The 19,784-nt window shown below is 55.3% G+C and overlaps 1 protein-coding gene across 1 annotated transcript; it reads left to right on the top strand.

Moving 5' to 3' along the window:
- Positions 1-1,029: 1,029 nt before the first annotated feature.
- RBM28 (RNA binding motif protein 28) lies at positions 1,030-19,742 on the top strand. Its single transcript, XM_063134450.1, has 19 exons — positions 1,030-1,160; positions 3,021-3,173; positions 5,322-5,416; positions 5,814-5,889; positions 6,277-6,369; positions 7,011-7,085; positions 7,607-7,727; positions 7,987-8,213; positions 8,793-8,871; positions 9,274-9,383; positions 10,440-10,513; positions 10,670-10,805; positions 12,184-12,248; positions 14,478-14,636; positions 15,887-16,036; positions 16,558-16,632; positions 17,467-17,828; positions 18,307-18,409; positions 18,568-19,742. The coding sequence occupies exons 1-19, from the start codon at positions 1,031-1,033 to the stop codon at positions 18,706-18,708; spliced, it is 2,424 nt and encodes an 807-aa protein (XP_062990520.1). The 5' UTR covers position 1,030; the 3' UTR covers positions 18,709-19,742.
- The last annotated feature ends 42 nt before the right edge of the window (positions 19,743-19,784 follow it).

The raw sequence follows: 19,784 nt of genomic DNA, 5'->3' as shown, positions 1-19,784 counted from the left end.
CCAACATTTAACAGTCTATAAATTAATTTGAACTTGCAGTTTTAAATTTGTATTTTAAATTTATATTTTTGCATTGCTGCTGTTTTATCTTGGTTGTGCTTTTATATTGTATTTTATATTATGTTGTTTTATACTTGAATTGTCTTAATTTTGTGAAGCGCCCAGAGAGCTTCGGCTATTGGGTGGTAAAGAAATGCAATAAATAAATAAATAAATAAATAAGGGTTTAACTACACAACGTCCCTGTGACTTAAACAGCAATGTTGCAGGAAGAAATCCAACAGGTGCAGCTTTCCCTGTGGAGACATGCTGTGTGTGATGGGTGGGGGAGCTCCACCAGTTGAATTTCTGCCACTTTGACCACTCACTGCTTGTTGCACCCACAGCTCTTCTAGGGAGACCAATGCTATACTAGCAGAGGCTTCTGAAAGCTGAAGTCCAAAGCTTCTGGAGCGGCAGGGTCTTGCTATGTACTGTGTAATCTGTATAGCACCATGTACATTGATGGTGCTATATAAATAAATCATCATCATCATCATCATCATCACCTACCTTCTGCCCATGCCTGAGCTAGCAAACCACAGTCAGCTCCTAAAAAATGCCCATAAAATCCAAACATATCAAAAACATGTGACAAACAAACCAGCAATTGGTTGTACTTTTAATAGGTCAAACGACTCACTCAGCTTTGGCAAAATGCTTCCCTCTCTGATTAGAAGCAGTTTTTTTTTTTTTTTTTTTTAAAGACAGAGTGCCTCTAGGCATGTTCAGAGTCCCCTCCCTCCCACCCAGCCTTGTGATTGTCAGGCAGCCTGGCGCGTTCCTCCCCTCTGCATCCCCTCCCGTCTGCACCGACTCCTCCTGGCCCGTATGGGGCGGGCGGCAGGGCGGCCTAATCCGGAAGGAACCCGAGGCTCCTGCCCGCGTTTCCGGCCGTGCCCCTTTGGAGGGCGGACCAAGATGGCGCCGCCCAGGCCCGCGTAACGTGTTCGGGAGCAGGGGACGGCGAGTGGTCGGGCTGGCGGCTGCTATGGCGGCGGCGGGCGGCGGGAGGACGGTGCTGGTGCGGGGCCTGCCCCCTTCGGCCCGCGGACCGGACCTAGAGCGCGAATTCGGCCGTGCAGGGCCAGTCCGGCGGGCTGTGGCCGTCACCGAGCCCGGTGAGCAGCAGGCAGGCAGGCAGGCAGGCAGGGGAAACATGTTGCGGGAGGGGGGAGGCGTAGGGCCCCTCTCCCGGGGATTGGGGAGGGGGCAGGTGGGGGCTAGCCCCGGCCGAGGAGCCCCCTCCCCCCTGGCCTGGCCGGGGGTGGCGGAGCAAGGATTGGCCTCTGGTAAATCAGCCCCGGAGGGCCCCCCACCGCTGCCTCTGTGCAGCTGCTATCCTTTACTTATTTATTTATTTTATTACATTTATATACCGCCCAACAGCCGAAGCTCTCTGGGCAGTTTACAACAATTAAAAACGGTAAACGTTAAAAGTATACAAAATTTTAAAAACATAAAAAACAGTATAAAAACAACAATTAAAAACAAAATTAACGTTAAATGCTGTTAAAATGCCTGGGAGAAGAGAAAAGTCTTGACCTGGTGCCGAAAAGATAACAATGTTGGCGCTAGGCGAGCCTCATGGGGAGATCGTCCCACAGTTGGGGGGTGGGGGCAACCACCGAAAAGGCCCTCTCCCTTGTTGCCATCCTCCGAGCTTCCCTTGGAGTAGGCACTCGGAGGAGGACCTTAGATGTTCAGCGCAGTGTACGGGTAGGTTCATGTCGGGAGAGGCGTTCCATCAGGTATTGTGGTCCCAAGCCATGTAGGGCTTTATAGGTTAAAACCAGCACCTTGAATTGGGCTCGGAAACGTATAGGCAGCCAATGCAAGCGGGCCAGAATCGGTGTTATATGCTCAAACCTCCCTGTTCCAGCTTGCCCCCCCCCACCCCCAGAGACCATCCCCCTTCCCAGAGGGTTCTCTAGGCTAGGCTAGAGCCGGGGTGCATCTGCCTAGACACAAAGGCGACCTGCACCGCACCACCAGATGTTTCGCACTGTCTGCACTACCCAATGCGTATTTTGGACTGGAATGTTTTGATCAACAAAAACCCCCTGCCCCCCCTTTTATAGTAGTGCAGGGCAGAGCGTGGGGTGTGTGTGTAAATGACTATTTTACATTACTAAGATATTTTCCCAGCACATTTCAGAGTAAAAGAAGTTTATTCTGCTGTGTAGAGTAAATGAGGCTTACCGTGGTAGAATAAACTAATGCTGCTTGATTCTTCTGCGAAGTGCAGTAGCATAACTGAAGGGCTCACATGTTGATCTGTGCTGCCAGAATAGGGGTGTTATTCTACTTCTGTCCCCGTTTTCGTCTCAGCAGCAGGGAGTCTTCCTACAGCTGTCTGTTAATTTTACCCGTGATGCTTGTTTCTGTGCACACAGTATCACACTCTGCCACTCCACATGGACGACACCAGATGAATGGCTCTATGCTAGTTCCTCATTTGCGTTTGTTAACAAGGGCTGAGTTCAGACGACACCCTAATCAACTGGGTGGTGGTGGTGGTGGAGGGGTAATAGGAACAGAATGGGAAACAACCACTGATTAGTGTATCGTCCGAACTTAGCCATGGATTAGTGGCCCTCCCAAAACCCTGCTGGTGTGAGAACAGGCCCATTCCTTTGCCCTGCTTTTTTTTTTTTTTTTTTTTTTACAATCCCAGTAATTGAGTTGGACAGGAACATTTAAGAATTTCATCTTAAACTCTATTAATCACAAGTCACCAATTAGAACCGACTGATGTAAAGCTGTGGTGGAATCTCCTTCGAACTTCAAAGCACTCTCTGTGATAGACTATGTTGTACAGTTCTAATTACCCTGCCTTTAAAAATCCCCCAGAGGTTTATCACTTTTAAGTTGCAGATTGTGGGAGGGGTGGCAGCAGAGTGAATTTCTCCATCTTGCTTGTGATGTCTGTTCCCTGGCAAAGTTGTAACTTTTGCTCTATGCCTGCAAATCTCTGATAGGCAGCGAAACCTGTCGTGGATTCGGCTTTGTCACTTTCTCCTTGTCGGAGGATGCACAGAGAGCCATCCAGGAGATCACCACTTTTGGGAACCGCAAGATCAACGTGACACTTGCTAATCCAAAGCCAAGGAACAAAGGGAAGAAGAATGGGGGTAAGTCTGAGAGTCTACTTGTTGGAGGGACTCGCTGTGTGCTTCTGTTGGCACTTCCAAGTGGTGTCATTGCTGAGTTTGGACGAAGTTAGGAAAATTTCCTTGCATGCATTTATTCTGATGCAGCGTGTGTTGCCTTGTGGCTTCCAGTGCTCACAAAGAAACTTTTGTGCCATGTTTTGTTATTGCTTGGTATGGTTGTGGCGCAGAAGGTGAACTCTGATTCCCCGACTATTTGTAGACAGGCATAATAAGAATACGGTAGTGTAAGGCTTATTATTTGAGATCTACCAGGGCGATTTTGCTCATTTTTGTTTTAAACTGAAGCTTGAGTAATCTAGATGAGCAGAAGTCTTTTAAGCTTGAGCTTTAATAGCAATCAATTTCCTCTCTGCCAAACAGGCAGGGCAGTCTCTCCACCAGTGGGATGAGGGACAGCCCTCTTCGGCCAATCAGTGTGGTGCAAAGGTAGGCCCCAGGGGCAGCCTGGTAGTTAAGCAGGGAAGGGGACGGAGGTGGCCATTTGGAGCACGCGAGGGAGGGGCCAGGGCCGTGCTGCATGCAGATATTGGAGGTGTGATTCACCATGCATGAACCACATTTGCAGTATTCATGAGCCCCTCTGTGCTGAGGGGGCCGAGGGGCCGAGAAGTGGGAAAGGAGCAGGACTACGAGCACCTGTGGTAACATGGGCTTTACACTAGTTAGATACATCTTAGAATAAAAATTAGATACATCTTAGAATGAAGTTGTGTACATCCTCCCAGAGTGCAGGACACGGAATAATGGGCTCAAGTTAAAGGAAGCCAGATTCCAGCTGGACATCAGGAAAAACTTCCTGACTGTTAGAGCAGTACAACAATGGAACCAGTTGCCTAGGGAGATTGTGGGCTCTCCCACACTGGAGGCCTTCAAGAGGCAGCTGGACAACCATCTGTCAGGGATGCTTTAGGGTGGATTCCTGCATTGAGTAGGGGGTTGGACTCGATGGCCTTGTAGGCCCCTTCCAACTCTGCTATTCTATGATTCTATGAAAGAGAGAAGGCAGCTGTTCCCTCTGCTCACTGAGGAAAGTTGAAGAAGCCAGTTGGAAATACATTCAGGTTAAATGTTAGGAAGAAGTTGCCTGGCACCAACATTGTTTCCTTTTCGGCACCAGATTAAGACTTTCCTCTTCTCCCAGGCATTTAACAACATATGCTAAGTTTGTTTGTTTTTAATGGACCCCAGAATAGCTGTTTTTATAAAGATACTGTGATTATTATTTATTTATTTATTTATTTATTTAGCAACATCAATGTACATGGTGCTGTACAGAGTAAAACATTAAAATAGCAAAACCCGGCCACATAGGCTTACATTCTAATAAGATCATAATGAAACAATAAGAAGGGGAAGAGAATGCACCAAACAGGCACAGGGTAGAGTAAAACTAACAGTATAAAAGTCAGCTCAAAATCAAGTTTTAAAAGCTATAGGAAAAAGAAAAGTTTTTAGCTGAGCTTTAAAAGCTGCGGTTGAACTTGTAGTTCTCAAATGTCCTGGAAGAGCGTTCCAGGCGTAAGGGGCAGCGGAAGAAAATGGACGAAGCCGAGCAAGGGAAGTAGAGACCCTTGGGCAGGCGAGAAACATGGCATCAGAGGAGCGAAGAGCACGAGCGGGGCAATAGTGTGAGATGAGAGAGGAGAGATAGGAAGGAGCTAGACAGTGAAAAGCCGTCCAGAGAGCTTCGGCTACGGGGCAGTATAGAAATGCAATAAATTAATAAATAATTACAAGAGTATTTCAGCTGTGGGACAAACTGCCTAGTAAGGTTATGGGATTTCCTTCTGTGAGGTTTTCAATGTACTTGTTGGGGATGAAATGTTAGAGGAACTAAGGGAAGGACTGGTAGAGCTGGCTGAGTGGCCAGCCATTGCTTACCCGAACTCCGTTTCCAGTCTGCCTTTTACCAGTTTTTGCTGACTGTGCTTGCTGAGCAAGAAGGGGCCCAAGCAGGCCAATTTTCCCTTTTGTTTCAGATTGGATGGCAGGAATCTTTTCCTGTGTCTTCAGAACTCTGATGGAGTTCCTCTCATGCTTAGCGCTGTTTTCTCTGCTGTGTTCTCAGAATGTCTTTGCCCCATTTGATTGGCTGTTTGCTTCCAGGTGCCTCTGAAGCCCCCCGGCAAGTGCAGAAGCCCCAAAGACCAAAAGGAGCCCCGAAGAAAGCCCGGCTGATTGTCCGCAATCTGAGTTTCAAGGTATGAGCCAAGGGCAGGGGAATCTCCTCCTTCCTCGCGGTTGAGGCTGCTGGAACTGGGACCCTGCTTCTGAGCCACCCCAGTCTCTCTCTCTCTCTCTCTGCAGTGGAGTGGCAGGATTAATATTCCTCTTTGAGATTCCTTGTATTTTCTACGTTGTCTCTGCTGCTTCTGCAGTGGTTATAATGAGAATTATAAGTAATTGCTCAGTTTAGGTACAGCACTAGAGGCCACAGGACAACCTTTTAGATTTCCCTTTGGGGAGCTCACAGAACATAAGGCCTGATAGGTCCCATAGGATTTGGATTTTGGTGGTGGTGGGAAAATTCTTGTTTATTTACTCATTGCATTGCATTTCAATGGCTTCTGCCATTGGTCTCGTTTCTTCTCTCCCTAGTGCACAGAAGATGACCTGAAGGCAGCATTTTCACCCTTTGGCACTGTACTGGAAACAACCCTTCCCAAAAAACCAGGTATGGCTGGGAAGGGCAGCAGCAGTCCTTTCCCATCACTGGGGAATGGATGTATTTTAGCCGCACACGTAGGCTGAATTACCTCGAGCCATTTACGGATTGCTGCATTTCCCTTTGGAACGATAAATTCCATAAATTGGAGACAAGTCCCCTGCTCACGTTTGCACGACTGGCTCTTTCAAGAGGAAGGGCGACGTCCACTGAGAGCTCTGGATCTTGCCAATGTGGTTGATCCTCTCTCAGCATGCTCCATCCTCCGATTTGCCAGACAGACATGTCGGCCAACCAGCCTCTCACGGCTTCAGACTCTTGTGCTCCAGAGCAATGAAAAGATGTCCTGGGTCGAGCTCTGAAGAGGCAGCTTCTGAGTGTGACCCTCTCTTTCAGATGGAAAGATGCGAGGCTTTGCCTTTGTGCAGTTCAGGAATGTCCTGGAAGCAGGGAAGGCTCTGAAGGGAATGAACCTGAAGGAGATCAAGGGTGAGTCTAGCAGTGTCTTGAAAGGGGGCCAGTAGATGTCTTCCGCCGACCTCACTGACTCCAGTCAACACCTCCCTTCTTGGGTTTGGGGTGTTCGGAGAGTGATAGGAAGGTGGCAGCTTGGGGCCTGCTTCAGCTGAAGAGCTTGCTCTACCACCCAGGAGTGAGTGCATCCTTCGGTTCCAGGCAGGTCGAGGGTGGGGGTGGAGAGAGGCGAGGCTCAGTGGGAGAGCAGCTCCTTTCCATGCAGAAGGTCGCAGGCTGAAACCCTGGAGAGGCTTTGGCTGCCGCTCCGTACTGCCCGAGATGGACCCAGGGCTTCACTCGGTATGAGGCAGCTTGCTGTGCTTCATACGATTGTGCATCCTGAGGCTCTATGCTTTGGGGTGTGTTTGTTGCGTAAAGCCGGCTTCTAGCCCCTAAGGCTGCACCGATAGGCTTGAAAGCAAGTGAGCTTTCGAACTCCCACAAGCCCACAGGAGTGGCGGAGAAGCGCTTCAGGCCTCAGGCAGTGAGGCTGAGGCGCTCCGTGTGCCGCCTGACCTTTACTTCCCCACTCTCGCGAGTAGCGTGCTGGGGGAACTCCTGCGTATGTAGACCCCGTATCGCGCCAGCCTCAGGAACTCCCTTTCCTTTCACAGCGCGCCCCGTGGCTGTGGACTGGGCGGTGGCCCGGGATAAGTACCAAGCGATGCAGGCTGCAGCGTCTCCTGCCGGTGAGTGGTTGCGGGGGCAGGATGCCTCCTGCGGTGCTGGGCGTCCTTCGGCAGGCAGCACAGGCTGCTCCGGTTCTCTCCTTGCAGGGTGGGGTGTGGGGGGGGGGCTGCTCTTGAATGTGGAGCTGCCAGCCGAGTGGCTTCTCCTCACCCCCTGCGCTTTGCCCGGTTATACCACGAGAGAAAGAGAAAGTAGGAAACAGACACTGTGTAGCTGAAGGCTTTGAGCTGGAGGCTGTGTGGTGATGAGCCGGCAGCCCCCCTGCGCCCCCCCCCCCAAGATGATGGCCCTGCCCAGCTCAGGCTTCGTGGCTGAAGCCCTGTTCTCGGCCTTTTCTTTCGGCGTCCCGTTGCTGTGCAGTATGGGCCTTTCACGGCCTTCCTCGAGGCAGTTTCCCCCCTGGAAGCTGGTCTTGGCTGTTGCCAGAGGGCCCGGCTAAGAACGGGGCTGGGTGGAGGCCTCTCCGGTGGGCGAAGCTGGCCAGAAGCATCTTCTTATGTTTCCCTGCGATGTCCCCTAGGGATCCAGGGGAAGAAACTCCGCGAGGCCCAGCAGGAGGGATCAGCCGGTGGCGGGGATGATGGCGGTGATGGGGACGAAGAAGACGGCTTGAGGCCTGCTGAGCCGGCGAGGCAGGGCAGGTAAGCAGCCTGGGGCTTTGCTCTGGGAGACGGTGCGGCTGGCGAGGAAATGAGTTTGTTTCTGGCAAGAAGAGTGTTTGGGGCGGGTGACGCCCTAGAAGCGTGGCCCCAGCTGCACCGTACGCCGAGAGAGGATCGTGGCCTGCTCGGGACAGTGGCAGCTGTGAGGCTGTTCCTGAGTTTCCAGAAAGGCCGCTCTGTAGGCCCTGAATGCAGTTTTCCGCTGCTGATTGCTCTGCTTCCATGGTCCCACTTGCAGGTACTTTGAGCACCAAATCCCACCTGGGGATAGTGAGGAGGAGGAGGAGGAGGAGGAAGAAGAAGTGGAGGAGGAGGAAGAGAAACCCAGCAGGACAGAGCACTTTGGTGAAGCCAAGGAAGAGGAGGAGCTTGATGAGGCTGGGAGCTCTGACGAAGACGCAGGAGACCATGAAGAGGACAAGGAAGAGGAAGAAGAGGGCTCCGAGGAGGAAGGAGAAGGAGCAGGTCAGTTCAGTATTTCTGAGGAACTGGATGTCAGAGGCCAGGATCTCAAAGGACCAGAAGAGCCCTTCTGGATTGGGCCCAAGGTCTCTTTAGTCCGGCCTCCTGTTCCCCAAAGTGGCCAGGCAGATGCTTCCGGCCAGGCAAACCAAGAGCTCTCCCCTAGGGGGCATTCGGAGATAAACTGCCCCTGCACGTGGAGGCCCTGTGTAGCTGTCACTCCTCATGGCCCACGGGAGACCTCTCCTGCCTCCAGCTAGTGACCCCTAGCACATTTCCAGGCATTGGCATGTGACGGCCTCAAGAGCCTTTAGGGGGATGGGGGTCAGCCTGCGCTGCTGGGGAGGGTCTCAGCAAGGGGGGGGCGGTTAATAGCTCCACGGCCTCTTTCTGGAACTGGCACTCTGCCTTGGTCCGTTGAGTCAGGAAGCGGACCCCATGTCACGGTGGGTGGCCTATGGGCCTGGAGAGCAGCCGCCCTAGTGGTGGTGGTGGTGGTGGTGGTGAGTTAAGACCTCCAAGGGGCTTCCTGTGGCCTTCAGAGAGCACCTTTGAAGCCCTGGCTCATTCCCGTTTCAGAAGATGAGGCCCCCTCAAAGCAGAAGGCAGGCCGGAAGAAGCTCCCTTCAGATGTCACGGAAGGAAGGACTGTCTTCATCAGGTGGGTTTGAGGCCCTGGCTCAGGCCAGGGGCGCCACACAGCGAGCTGCTGGACTGCTCCGTTCCCGCTCGAAGGAGCTGAGTCCTTGCAGTGACCCAGTCCGTGTGCACGTGCTCTCCCTCCCTCCCTCTCTCTCCCTCTCTCTCTCTCTCTGTGCTCCGCTAAAGGTCTCAGCCCTTCGCCGTTAGCCGTCGCTCTCGCGGCGGGTGGGCGGGATCTGCTCTGGTGGGGCGAAGGCCGTCACCCGGCACAAGGGTCTCCCAGCACCCAGGGCCCGTTTCCTCCCTTTCTGGCCGCCAGAGGCTTGTGCCAGCCAGACTTCGCTTGGCCTGCCGTGCTCATCGTGCTGCCGGGGGGTGGGGGTGGCGGCCCCTTCCTCACACATCCTCTGCTCGCCCCCAGGAACTTGTCCTTTGATACCGAAGAGGAGGAGTTGGGGGAGCTGCTGGAGCAGTTTGGGGATCTCAAGTACGTGCGGATCGTCTTGCATCGTGACACTGAGCACTCCAAAGGTAACCCGGGGGGCAGGGGCGGCTGAGCCAGCGTAACTTAGCACCTGGCGAGTGGAGAGATCTGGGAGGCATGGGTTCAAATCCCACCGGGGACAGATTGCCTAGTGCCCGCCAGATGTATCGGACTATAGTTCCCATCACCACCAGGGCCAGTGATTATGGGAGCTGGAGTCCAAAACTTCTGGAGGGCACCAGGTTGCCCTCCAGTGCTTACAGACCCATCACTTGGCCATGGGCCTGCCCTGCGCTCTCGGATTTGGATGGGAATAACCATCACCCCCTTCACCGGGTCATTGTGAGGATAAACGTAGCAGTACTGAATTTTATTATTTATTTATTTATTGCATTTCTATACCGCCCAATAGCAGAAGCTCTCCGGGCGGTTTACAAAAGTAAGACAATTCAAAATATAAAACAACAGTATAAAACCATAATATAAAATACAGTATAAAAGCTCAACCAGATAAAAAGAGCAGCAATGCAAAAATACAGATTTAAAATACAAATTTAAAACACCCAAGTTAAAATTAATTTATAGACTGTTAAAATACTGGGAGGGTAAAAAGGTCTTCACCTGGCATCTAAAAGCATATAATGTAGGTGCCAAGCGAACCTCCTTATTGAGATCATTCCACCGCCGGGGTGCCACAGCAGAGAAGGCCCTGCTCCTGGTAGCCACCTGCCTCACTTCCTTTGGCAGGGGCTCGCGGGGAAGGACCCCTGAGGATGACCTTAGGGTCCAGGCAGGTACATATGGGATGAGGCGCTCCTTCAGATAGCCTGGCCCCAAGCCGGTTAGGGCTTTAAATGTTAATACCAGCACTTTGAATTAAAAATCCCCAGAGTGGTGAGTTCATTTTGGAAACGCTGTGCCCTTGGTGATGACGAACCAGAGGTGTGGCGTAGCCCCTTGGCCTGCCTCCCCAGTCCAATTTATTTAACTTCAGCATTTATACCCTGGCTACTAACCGGGGTTCTGTAAGCGGCCCCTGTGTCCTGCCTTCAAAGCAGCTCTCCGCTGCTCTCTTGGATAACTCTGCATCTCTTGCTCGCCAGGCTGTGCCTTTGCTCAGTTCCTGACCCAGGAAGGCGCCCAGAAATGTCTACAGGCAGCCCAGGATGAGAGCGAGGTGAGGGCTGTTGTGGGGAGAAGGAGCGGGGGGACTGTTGCCCCCTCTAGCTCCAGCAGGACTGGCTGGGTCTGGGTCTGGGCTTAGGCTCACTGCTGGGCATCGCTTCCTCTCCTGTCTGCATTGCTCATTGTGTCTCCTCCTCCTTCCTGGAAGGGTGGAGGGCTCCATCTGGGTGGCCGTCGCCTCCGGATGGACCTGGCCGTCAGCCGTGAGGAAGCCCAGCAGCTGCGAAACAAGAAGGTGAAGAAACCCACCGGCACCAGGAACCTGTACCTGGCACGTGAAGGCTGTGAGTAGACTGTGCAGAATGAACTGGTCAGGGACTGTAGGAAGGCACTGAGTGCCCCTCAGGAAGAAACAGAGACTTCTTTCATTCCAATCTTCCTTTCTCTTCCTTTCTCCTCCACGTTCTTTCGGCCTTCCCCGCATCTCCATTTTTGGCCTCACCATTTTATAAGTTAAAGCTTGCTGGTGCTCTTGTGACTCCTGACCAATCGGGAAGGCTCACCCTTGCCCCAGATGACCTCTGATGAGCTCCTGGCAAACATCTCTGCATTTTGCAAAGGGAAAACTGTCCCTCTCTCAGAGCACATTCCTGTGTGCCCAAGAGCTGAGTAAAGGCTCTTCCTGGCTTGTAGCTGGACCTCCTTTGCCCTGTAGACTTGCGAGCAATTGCCTGAACTTCTGACCAGAGAAAATAATTAGTGCCTTAACATCCAAACTATATACAACATTTTCAGGGAGTTCTGTTAAGTGAGTGAGGGGCTTCTCCTGCAGGGTTCTGGCGGGTCTCTTCACTTTCTCCTCTTGTGAACGAATACAACTCCCTTGGGTGGGGTTGTGGAGGGGACCCAGCCCTGTGGCCCTGGCAGCAAGCAAGCCTGAACCAGTTTGTGCTTTTTTGCAAAGCCTCTGGCTGGCCCTGCCTGCCTTTCAGTTCTACAGCTCCCAGCGCAGCAGACGACAGGTGTTAAAACCAGACCCAGATGAAGGCCCTCTTACTTGCCGCCCGCCTTTTAAATGTTTTCTAAAGCTTCTTCACTGTTTACTGTAAACCGCCCAGAGAGCCCTGGCTATGGGTGCGGTATATAAATGCAATAAAATAAATAAATAAATAATACTACAAATACAGCTTTCATTCATGTTTTAATGTTGTTTTATCCATTCAAAGCAGTGAGGCAGGATAAAACTACCATTAGAACAGACAGGTTGCCCGCCAGTTTGAGCAGGCCCCCTTCCGCCACTTGCCCTCCACTCGCCCAGCCTCCCAGCGACGGAGTGCCAGAGATGGGCCCTGGAAGGCCACCTGTGCGGTTCACGTAAGAGTAGGCATTCCTTCAGATAGCCGGGCCCCAAATCATAGGTTTTTTTAAAGGGAAATGGGTGGCAGCTGCGAGAAGGGGGCTGCTTGATAATGAAGGCTTTTGGAGGCTGGGTCAAGTCTGTGCCTGCAATTGGTTAATAACATCCAGGAAGAGCGATGGAGGGCCCACGGGACACGGTGGGTTTGCTGAGTTCCTGGAGGGAACAGCCGGGTCGGCTGCTCAAGGCTGGTGGTTTGGGGGCTGGGGTGGTCTCCCCTACAGAATCGTCTCTCCTGCCGCTTTGATCCCTCCACTCTCGCTCCACACTTTGGCAAAGGCTTGACGCTCCTTTTTTCTCTGCAGTGATCCGTGCTGGCACAAAAGCTGCTGAAGGTGTGAGCGCTGCCGACCTGGCCAAGCGGGCCCGGGTGAGTCTGCAGACGTTGAGTGTGTGTGAGTGGGGAGAGGGGGGGGGCGGTCAGCTGGCCCTCGACTAGCAAAGCACGTTCTGCACATGTGTCTGTGCTATTGACTGCCTGTTCCTGCCTATGCAGACGGCGTTCCTAATCCAGCTCTCTGTAAGAACGGAAAAAGAGCCGTGCTGGATGAGACCCTTGGTCCTCAGGGTGGCCGAGCAGATGCCCGTGGGAACCCTGCAAGCGGTTGCACGAGCACAGGAGCTCTGCCCCACTGTTGTCCCCCGGTGACTGGTATTCGAGGGCATCGCGCCCTGACCTTGGGGGTGTAGTGTATAGTCACCAAGGCTAGCAGCCACAGGTGGTCTTGTTGAATCCTGCTATTTAATGTGGTGCAGTGTGAAGGTGTCTTCCCTTTTGTCTGTCCTGAAACTCCCTGCATTCAGCTCCACGGGATGGTCCCACTGGGTTCTAGTATCACGAGAGAGGGGGAAATCCTCTCCCTACTCCCTTTCTCCACACCAGGCATCATTTTAGAAGTCTACTTGCTGAACTGGGGGCAAGGGGGAGAGATGACCCAGCTGAAATCTGCACTTTTGCCTTGGGAGCATCCGGGGCTGGATTTTGATCAAGGAGCTTGGATGAGGCACCGTGTCACTTCCAGGAGACGGCCGTTATTTTCCTTTGCCCAGGCCTGGGGGAGCAGCTCCCATGCAGAGTAGGCCAAATCTGGCGTGTCGGAGAGTCTCTTCCCTCCAGCGGCCCCTTCGCTCTTCTGCCAGGGCCTTCCATGCTGGTCAGAGACTCATGGGAAGCAAAACGTTTTGCATCTTGTTAGTGATGTTAGTTGTTCAGAGTTGGTTGGTGGGGAACAAACGCCTCTGAGTGCCGTCAACTCTTGGCGCTCCAATGAGCTGGACGGGGGAGTGTAATGAATGAGCCCATGCAGCTCATCCACCTGGAGCGTGAATGCCAACCTTGGACATAGGAAGCCCCTTCGCCAGGGTCAGGCCCATGGTCCTTCGATGCCTGCTGGCCATGATTCTCCGCTGTTCCAGGCAGGGTTCTCCCCTCGCCCTCCCTGGCGGTGCTGCCGGGGATTGAACCTGGGAGGGACGGACGGACGGACACATCGTGCCCAGCAGGGGCTCTTATTTATTTATTTAGAGTGTTTTTATCCCGCACCTCAGCCAAAAAGGCTCTCGGAGCGGCTTACCATTGATCAGTAAAGAAAACAGCCCCTGCCTTCAGGCTTACATCCTAAAAAAGACATGACACACAAGGAAAAGGGGATGGGGAGGGAAGAGGGAGAAAAGAAAAAGAAATGAAGGAGGCTGTTCAGGCTGGTGGGAGGGCCCTGCTCCCCCCTCTCATCTCCCAATGGAGGGGCAGACCCACAGCTCCTTCCTCCCCACAGGGTCGAGATGACAGTTAGCCCTGTGGGGTGGGGGTGGGGTCCAACTGACATGGCTCCTACTCTGGAAATTGAGTATTATCCCGCTGTGTTATGGTCTTACCCCTTGCTTGGCCGTTTCCTGGTGGAAAGGGAACTTGATGGAGAGGGAGGGAGGGTTCTGGTCTCTCTCCCGGGGGCATAGCTCAGCCTCCTGCTGGGGACTTCTCTGGAGCCCTTGGAGAGCAGTGGGGCTGATGCCTTGAGTGGGGGCATCTCGCCTGCTTGGTTCCTTTCCGAGCAGCAACGTGGCCATGGGATCGGGGTGGTCCTTTGACCTGTATTTGGCTTTAGATAAGTCAAAATCAGAGGGGAAGAGCCAGCATTTGGGGGCAGGGGGCGATACTCAGGCGAAGTTAAAGGAAGTTAACGGGCTCAAGTTAAAGGAAGCCAGATTCCAGCTGGACATCAGGAAAAACTTCCTGACTGTTAGAGCAGTATGACAATGGAACCAGTTGCCTGGGGAGGTTGTGGGCTGTCCCACACTAGAGGCCTTCAAGAGGCAGCTGGACAAGCATCTGTCAGGGATGCTTTAGGGTGGATTCCTGCATTGAGCAGGGGGTTGGACTCGATGGCCTTGTAGGCCCCTTCCAACTCTGCTATTCTATGATTCTATGAAGCGCTTTGAGAGTTGGCCAAAGCAAGGCGCAAGCCGGGCAGGTGACTGTGCTTCCCACCTGGCCGCTTGGGCTGTGACCTCTGGGCAGTTCTGGGTCCCCGGCATTTGTGCCCTCCCCTCTGCCCTGCATAGCCGTGACCCTTCCCCCCCCCCCATCTCCCTCTTTCAGTTTGAGGAGCTGAAGCGGCAGAAGCTGAAGGACCAGAACATCTTTGTGTCCCGCACGAGGCTTTGCGTCCACAACCTGCCCAAGAGCGTCGACGATGCTCGGCTCCGAAAGCTGATGCTGCAGGCGGTCGGCAGCGTGCCCGGCGTGCGGATCAAGGAGGTGAGCCTGGGGCTGGCCACACGTGGCCCAGAGCCACGGAGCAGGGCCTTTGGCCAGGAGCGCTTCTCCCTCCTGTGACGGTTTACTTGTGACCCCTGGTGGCTGCAGCCAGAGCTGCAAGTCAGGTAGCAAAGCTGACCCTTGAATCTAAGGAATGAATTCTACCTCTGGGGCTGAAGGAAGGGGTGGGCGGGTGGGTGGGTGGGTGGATGGAGGTCTCTGAGCACGGCCGCCTTCCCTGTGGGTGCCCAAAGAGGGGTGCTTTTCTGACTCCCCTCTGGTCGTGTGACTGCTTTGATGGTCTTATCCTGCTTCTCTGTTCCAGAGTCAAAGAAGGTGGAAAGTTTGGGCTGGGTTGGGGAAATGGGGAGGCAGATCGGGAGTTGGGTTTCTGCAGGAACAGCCGTGCCTCGAGAAGCAGGAGGAACCCAGAAGACCGACGCGATGGGAGACTGAGCCCAAGTGCTGAGCGCCCCCCCCACTCCCCCCCCCACCTGGCCACAGGAGATCTTTCTCCCTCACCCCGATGCTGCCCACGCATTCTCAAGTCTTTCTCTGCAGCCTTACAGCCTAGGAACCTGACTTTCTGGGTTCAAAGTGCCAACGGTCATTCTCAGGATAACACGTGTGCCTTTCCGGTTTGGTGGTCCTGCAGATATCCCAGTGATGCAGAGCGCCAGGAGGGCGTGGCGTGGCGCTGCGACCCGACAGGCTGGGCGGGGCTGCCGCTTCCTGCCGCTCGGGCTTGGTGAGCGTGCAGAGTCAGAAACGCAAACCCAGTGGTGCATGGTTAGGTTACTTATTTACTTAAATGTGTAAACCGCCCTTTAATCCACAGGATCCCAAGGTGCTGAACGTAACCTCAAAAACAGAAAACAAATCCAGTATGGAAACCACACAATTACGCACTAAAGAGCAAATGAGGCAACAGCAGCTCTTCAGCCGGCAAACCAAAGCCTCAGTGAACTCAATTTAAAGAAGCTTGCATTCTTTTTTCAAAACAAAACAATCCCCCTAAAATGATCAGTTGTGCTTTCCCTCCATTCTTATCTGATTCATCTTGGAAGGTGGCAATTCCAGTTCCTTCGGGATGTAGCCTGTTCAAGGCCGCTGCTCTCCCACAGTGGACCAGAGGCCCTGGCTCCCTCAGGGCTGAGCTGGGTGTCTTGGCCTCCAGCCGGTCAGAGGCCGTCAGCTTGGTCGCCGCTCTGCCTGCAGCCGGTGAGCTTCTACCTTCCATCTCTCCACAGAGCCGGGTGATGCGGGACTTGAAGGCGCCTGCTGGGAAGGGCCGGGGCCAGTCCCTGGGCTACGCCTTTGTGGAGTTCCAGGAGCACGAGCACGCCCTGGCAGCCCTCCGCCACCTCAACAACAACCCCCAGCAGTTTGGGGACCAAAAGGTGGGTGCCTCCAATCCCCTGCGAAGCGGAGGCTGCAAAAGCAGTGGCGTGCGCACGACGGGGCCTTGCGGAGCGGGAGGGCGGCGTCAGCAGCGGCGGCCCTCTTCGCATTCCTCCTGGGGGAGAAACCGCCCCTCGGAGGGAGAGCACCTGCCTCTCGTTGTAGGAGGCCCTGGGTTCCGTGGTGGGCTCCCCAGTTAAAACTATGGATCAGGTAGCAGGGGCCGGGCCTCCTCCAGGGCGCGGGGGTCAATGAGCAGGCCGGCTGCCCCAGAATTAGGCCGTTTGCGGATGAGGCCTTTTCCACCCCTGTGAGTTCCAGGCATCTGCTTGGGAGGGGAAGTGCTGGCATCCCACGTTCCGTGGGCCTCCTGTGCCCACAGCTGCCCCAGAGACAGGGCTCGCAGGGGGCTGGCCGGCTGGTGCTCTTTGTGCAGGGAAAGTCCAGCCTGGGTGGCGCGAGGGGCCTTCTTGGCGGCGGCCCGCAGTGCCGGTGACTCAGCTGCGCTCTGTTTCCACAGCGCCCCATTGTGGAGTTCTCCCTGGAGGATCGGCGGAAGCTGAAGCTGAAGGAGCAGCGCGCTCAGCGCAGCCTGGTAGGAGACGCTCTGGTGGCGGACACAGGCACCCACCCCGGCCCCTTGTCAGGCTCACAGGGCTGGGCGGCAAAGGGGAATTCATGGCCGAATTGGGCTGCCCTGGGCGGAGGGAAAGGCTCCCTCCACAGCCCTCGTGAGGGAATTTCCCCAGCTCCTCGCAGGTTTCCGGCAAGGGCTCTGCTGGGCCCTCATCCTCAGAGGAACACACAGGACGCTGAGGCTTTGCAGCCTCTTTTTATTTTATTTATTTATTACATTTATATACCACCCCATAGCCGAAGTCCCCTGGTTTGAAGAAACGGTGGCTCCTGGGCCCTGAGCTCATAGAATCGTAGCGTTGGAAGGGGCCTGTAAGGCCATCGGAGGGAGGCTGCCCTGATGCCCCTCATGCCGCCTGCGTTCTGCACATCCACAATGACTTTGCCATGCAAATGCAGAACTTAGGTCCTGAAAAATCCCAATTTCCCTTTAACTCCTCCCCCACCCACCCTCCCCATCCTGAGCTTCTAGCCCTTATGGCTTTGGAAACACCAGTGCCGTCCCAGAAGCCTGCCTGGATAAATGCTGGCCAGTAGCTCCCTCCCAGCCAGGGAACTGGGATTACCCAGGAGGCTGAGTTTGCACACCTCTGCTGCAGGTGTTCAAGCCGTGGCATTGCAACTCTTGGCACAAAAGCGTTCACACTCCAAACATCACACATGATGGCTCAGCCAGGTGTCTGTGTGAAGGGGGAGCCTGCCCCATTCCCCGACCCACCACCACCACCACACTGAGTGCAGTTTGCCTCCCATGGGTTGTTGCCCTGGGATGACCTTCCTCTCTCTTGTGCAGCAAAAGCTGAGGCAGAAGCAAGCGGGCAAGGGGGCTGCAGCCAGCACCAGGGAGCCCGGGCCCCCTGGAAAACCCACCCTGGGGGGCAAGGGGAGGAAGAGACCCCCAGCGACAAACGTGGGCAGAGCTCCTGCAGGGCACAAGCACGCACCGGACGCTGCGGGGCGGAAGAAGCCCCCAGAGAAGAGGCCCGAGGGCCCTCCGGCAGCCAAACGGCCTCCCCCAGGCCTGCCTCCCTCCGAAGGTGCCACCTCCTGGTCGGGGTTCCAGACGCGTGCAGAGGTGGAGCAGGTGGAGCTGCCTGGGGGCAAGAAGCGCCGCATGGTCCTGGCTCTGCCGTCCCACCGGGGGCCCAAGATCAGGTAGCGACGAGGGCAGGAGCAAAGAGGGGTGGGTGGGTCTTCCAGCGGGAGGGAGGGAGGGCCGGCTGTGGGCCCTCCTGCTGCCTCCCCCATTGCGCTAACCTCGGCCCTCCCGCCTCGCCCGCTGCCCTCCTTCACCTGCTCTGCCTCGTCTTCCCCCCTTTGCCTTGCTGCTCCCACCCCTGTTCTCCGTCAGACCCTCTGGTTCAATGTCACTCCGTGCCCACCTCGGCACCACAGAGCAGCCCGTTCAGGGCCAGGTGCTGCAGCTTCTGCCCAGCGCCTGGTGCCCGTGGGACGTGGAGGCGTGGCCGTGCGGCGGAGGGTGGAGGGCAAGATCTCTGGGCAGCCCCTTGGGAGAAACAGCTGCGCTTGGGCACAGATAATCCTGGCTGCGGTGAGGCAGGTGTTAGCAGGGCAAGGAGAAGGGCGCTGGTGCTGCCACTCCCATGACGCTGAGCAACGTCTCTCCCCGCAGGAAGCGTGATAAGGGCAAAGCTCAGCTGCCCTGCACCAAGAAGCCGGCAGCCCCGGGCAAGGCACGGAGGCAGGAGAAGCAGCCCCGTGAGATGCCGGAGCGGGTGAGTCGCCATCCTCTCCCCGCCGACCCCTGCGCCTCTTCCCGGCACACTGGGTTTGCCTTGCACAAGCGAAAGCCACCGCCTCTGTGGCTTTGCCCGTCTGCGTGCCAAGGTGCTCCTCCCCGGCGTGGGTGCTGATGTGCTGATTTCTCCTGCAGGTGCCCAAGAGGAAGCGGCGGGCGGGACCCAGCCAGGCGGAGGCCCGTTTTGAGCAGCTGGTGGAGCAATACAAGCGCAAGATCCTGGGCTCCGGCGGGAGTGCTCTGCCCGCCAAGAGGGGCAAATGGTTTGACAGTTGAGTGGCTCTGGCGGGGGGCCCGGCCGGCAGTGTTCGCGCCCTGTCGGAGGCCCCCTTCCTCGGCCTCTGGGACTGCTTGCCTCGGCCAGATGGAGGGAGCCACCTGGCGCGACGGGCTCTTTCCAGGGGCAGCTGCCGCCAGAGCCTCCTGGGTGTCCACTTGCCCCTCGGGGCCGTGCTTCGGAGGCCATCGTGCCGGAAGGAGGCCACGGCCAGTCTGGAAGCTCTCGAAGTGGGAGGAGGCCCTGCTGGTCCAGGCCTTCTGCCCAGGGGGACGAAGCCGCCGAGGCTGGATTTCTCGCCACCTTGAAGCTGGCCTGGTCCGATGGGGAAGGCCTGCTTGGCACGGAGGCAGAGCTGCGCTGGGCTCCTCCGGGTGCAGCCTCTGCTTTGCCCGGTCCCCTCCGGGGCCTGTTGGAAGGGGGCAGGCCTGAGCCCTTGTGTGCCTGCTCAGTGTTTTGACGCTGCCCCCTTGCTGGTGAGGGCGGGGTCAGGGTTGCACTTTGCCCGTGGGGCTGAGAAGAGACTCCTCTGAGCTCCTGGAGTGCTTCCTTCCTCTGGGAGCGGGCCAAGGGGGCAGATTGCCAGCGGAGGGCCTGGCCTTGGGGCAACGTGGCAGTGCGGACGTGTTTTCTAATAAAAGGCTGTCTTAGAAATGCCTTCTTAGAAACAGGGCCCTAGGCCGTGGTGGTTACACCCGTGCGTTCCGAATGCGACTTCAGCCGTGGCAGCCTGGCACTCTCCTGCGCGCTCCCGCCGTGGGGCCTGGCAGCTCCGTTCCCTGGATGCCTTCGAGAGTTCCTGCCCCCGTCCCCTCACCGTCCCCTCACCGGTGACTCCTTTGACTGTTCCGGTTTTCGTTGTTTACTTTTTTACTAATTGGAGTTTTATTGTAAACCAGGTCAAACTGGCAATGGGAGGCAGAATACTGATACTTTAAATCTATTTTTGAAATAAACACAGTTCACAAGGGGGATTGCAGCCACTGTCTGTGCGGTTGGAGATGCTTCCATGCCAGCTGCCATGTTCTGGGACTCACCCTAACAGGAGTCTGTCATCCCTCAGCAGGGTGCGGCT

This window comes from Elgaria multicarinata, chromosome 9, assembly GCF_023053635.1.
Source record: "Elgaria multicarinata webbii isolate HBS135686 ecotype San Diego chromosome 9, rElgMul1.1.pri, whole genome shotgun sequence".
NCBI lineage: Eukaryota > Metazoa > Chordata > Lepidosauria > Squamata > Anguidae > Elgaria > Elgaria multicarinata.
Note: the sequence above shows the minus strand (reverse complement) of the source record. Positions and strands in the feature narration are given on the sequence as shown.

Bases quoted from the DNA above. Each gene is read 5' to 3' on its own strand.
- RBM28 (XM_063134450.1), top strand. From the start codon at position 1,031: ATGGCGGCGGCGGGCGGCGGGAGGACGGTGCTGGTGCGGGGCCTGCCC. The intron at 8,214-8,792 runs GTCAGTTCAGTA...CCGTTTCAGAAG, and splicing joins GGAGGAAGGAGAAGGAGCAG to ATGAGGCCCCCTCAAAGCAG. The intron at 10,514-10,669 runs GTGAGGGCTGTT...CCTTCCTGGAAG, and splicing joins CAGCCCAGGATGAGAGCGAG to GGTGGAGGGCTCCATCTGGG.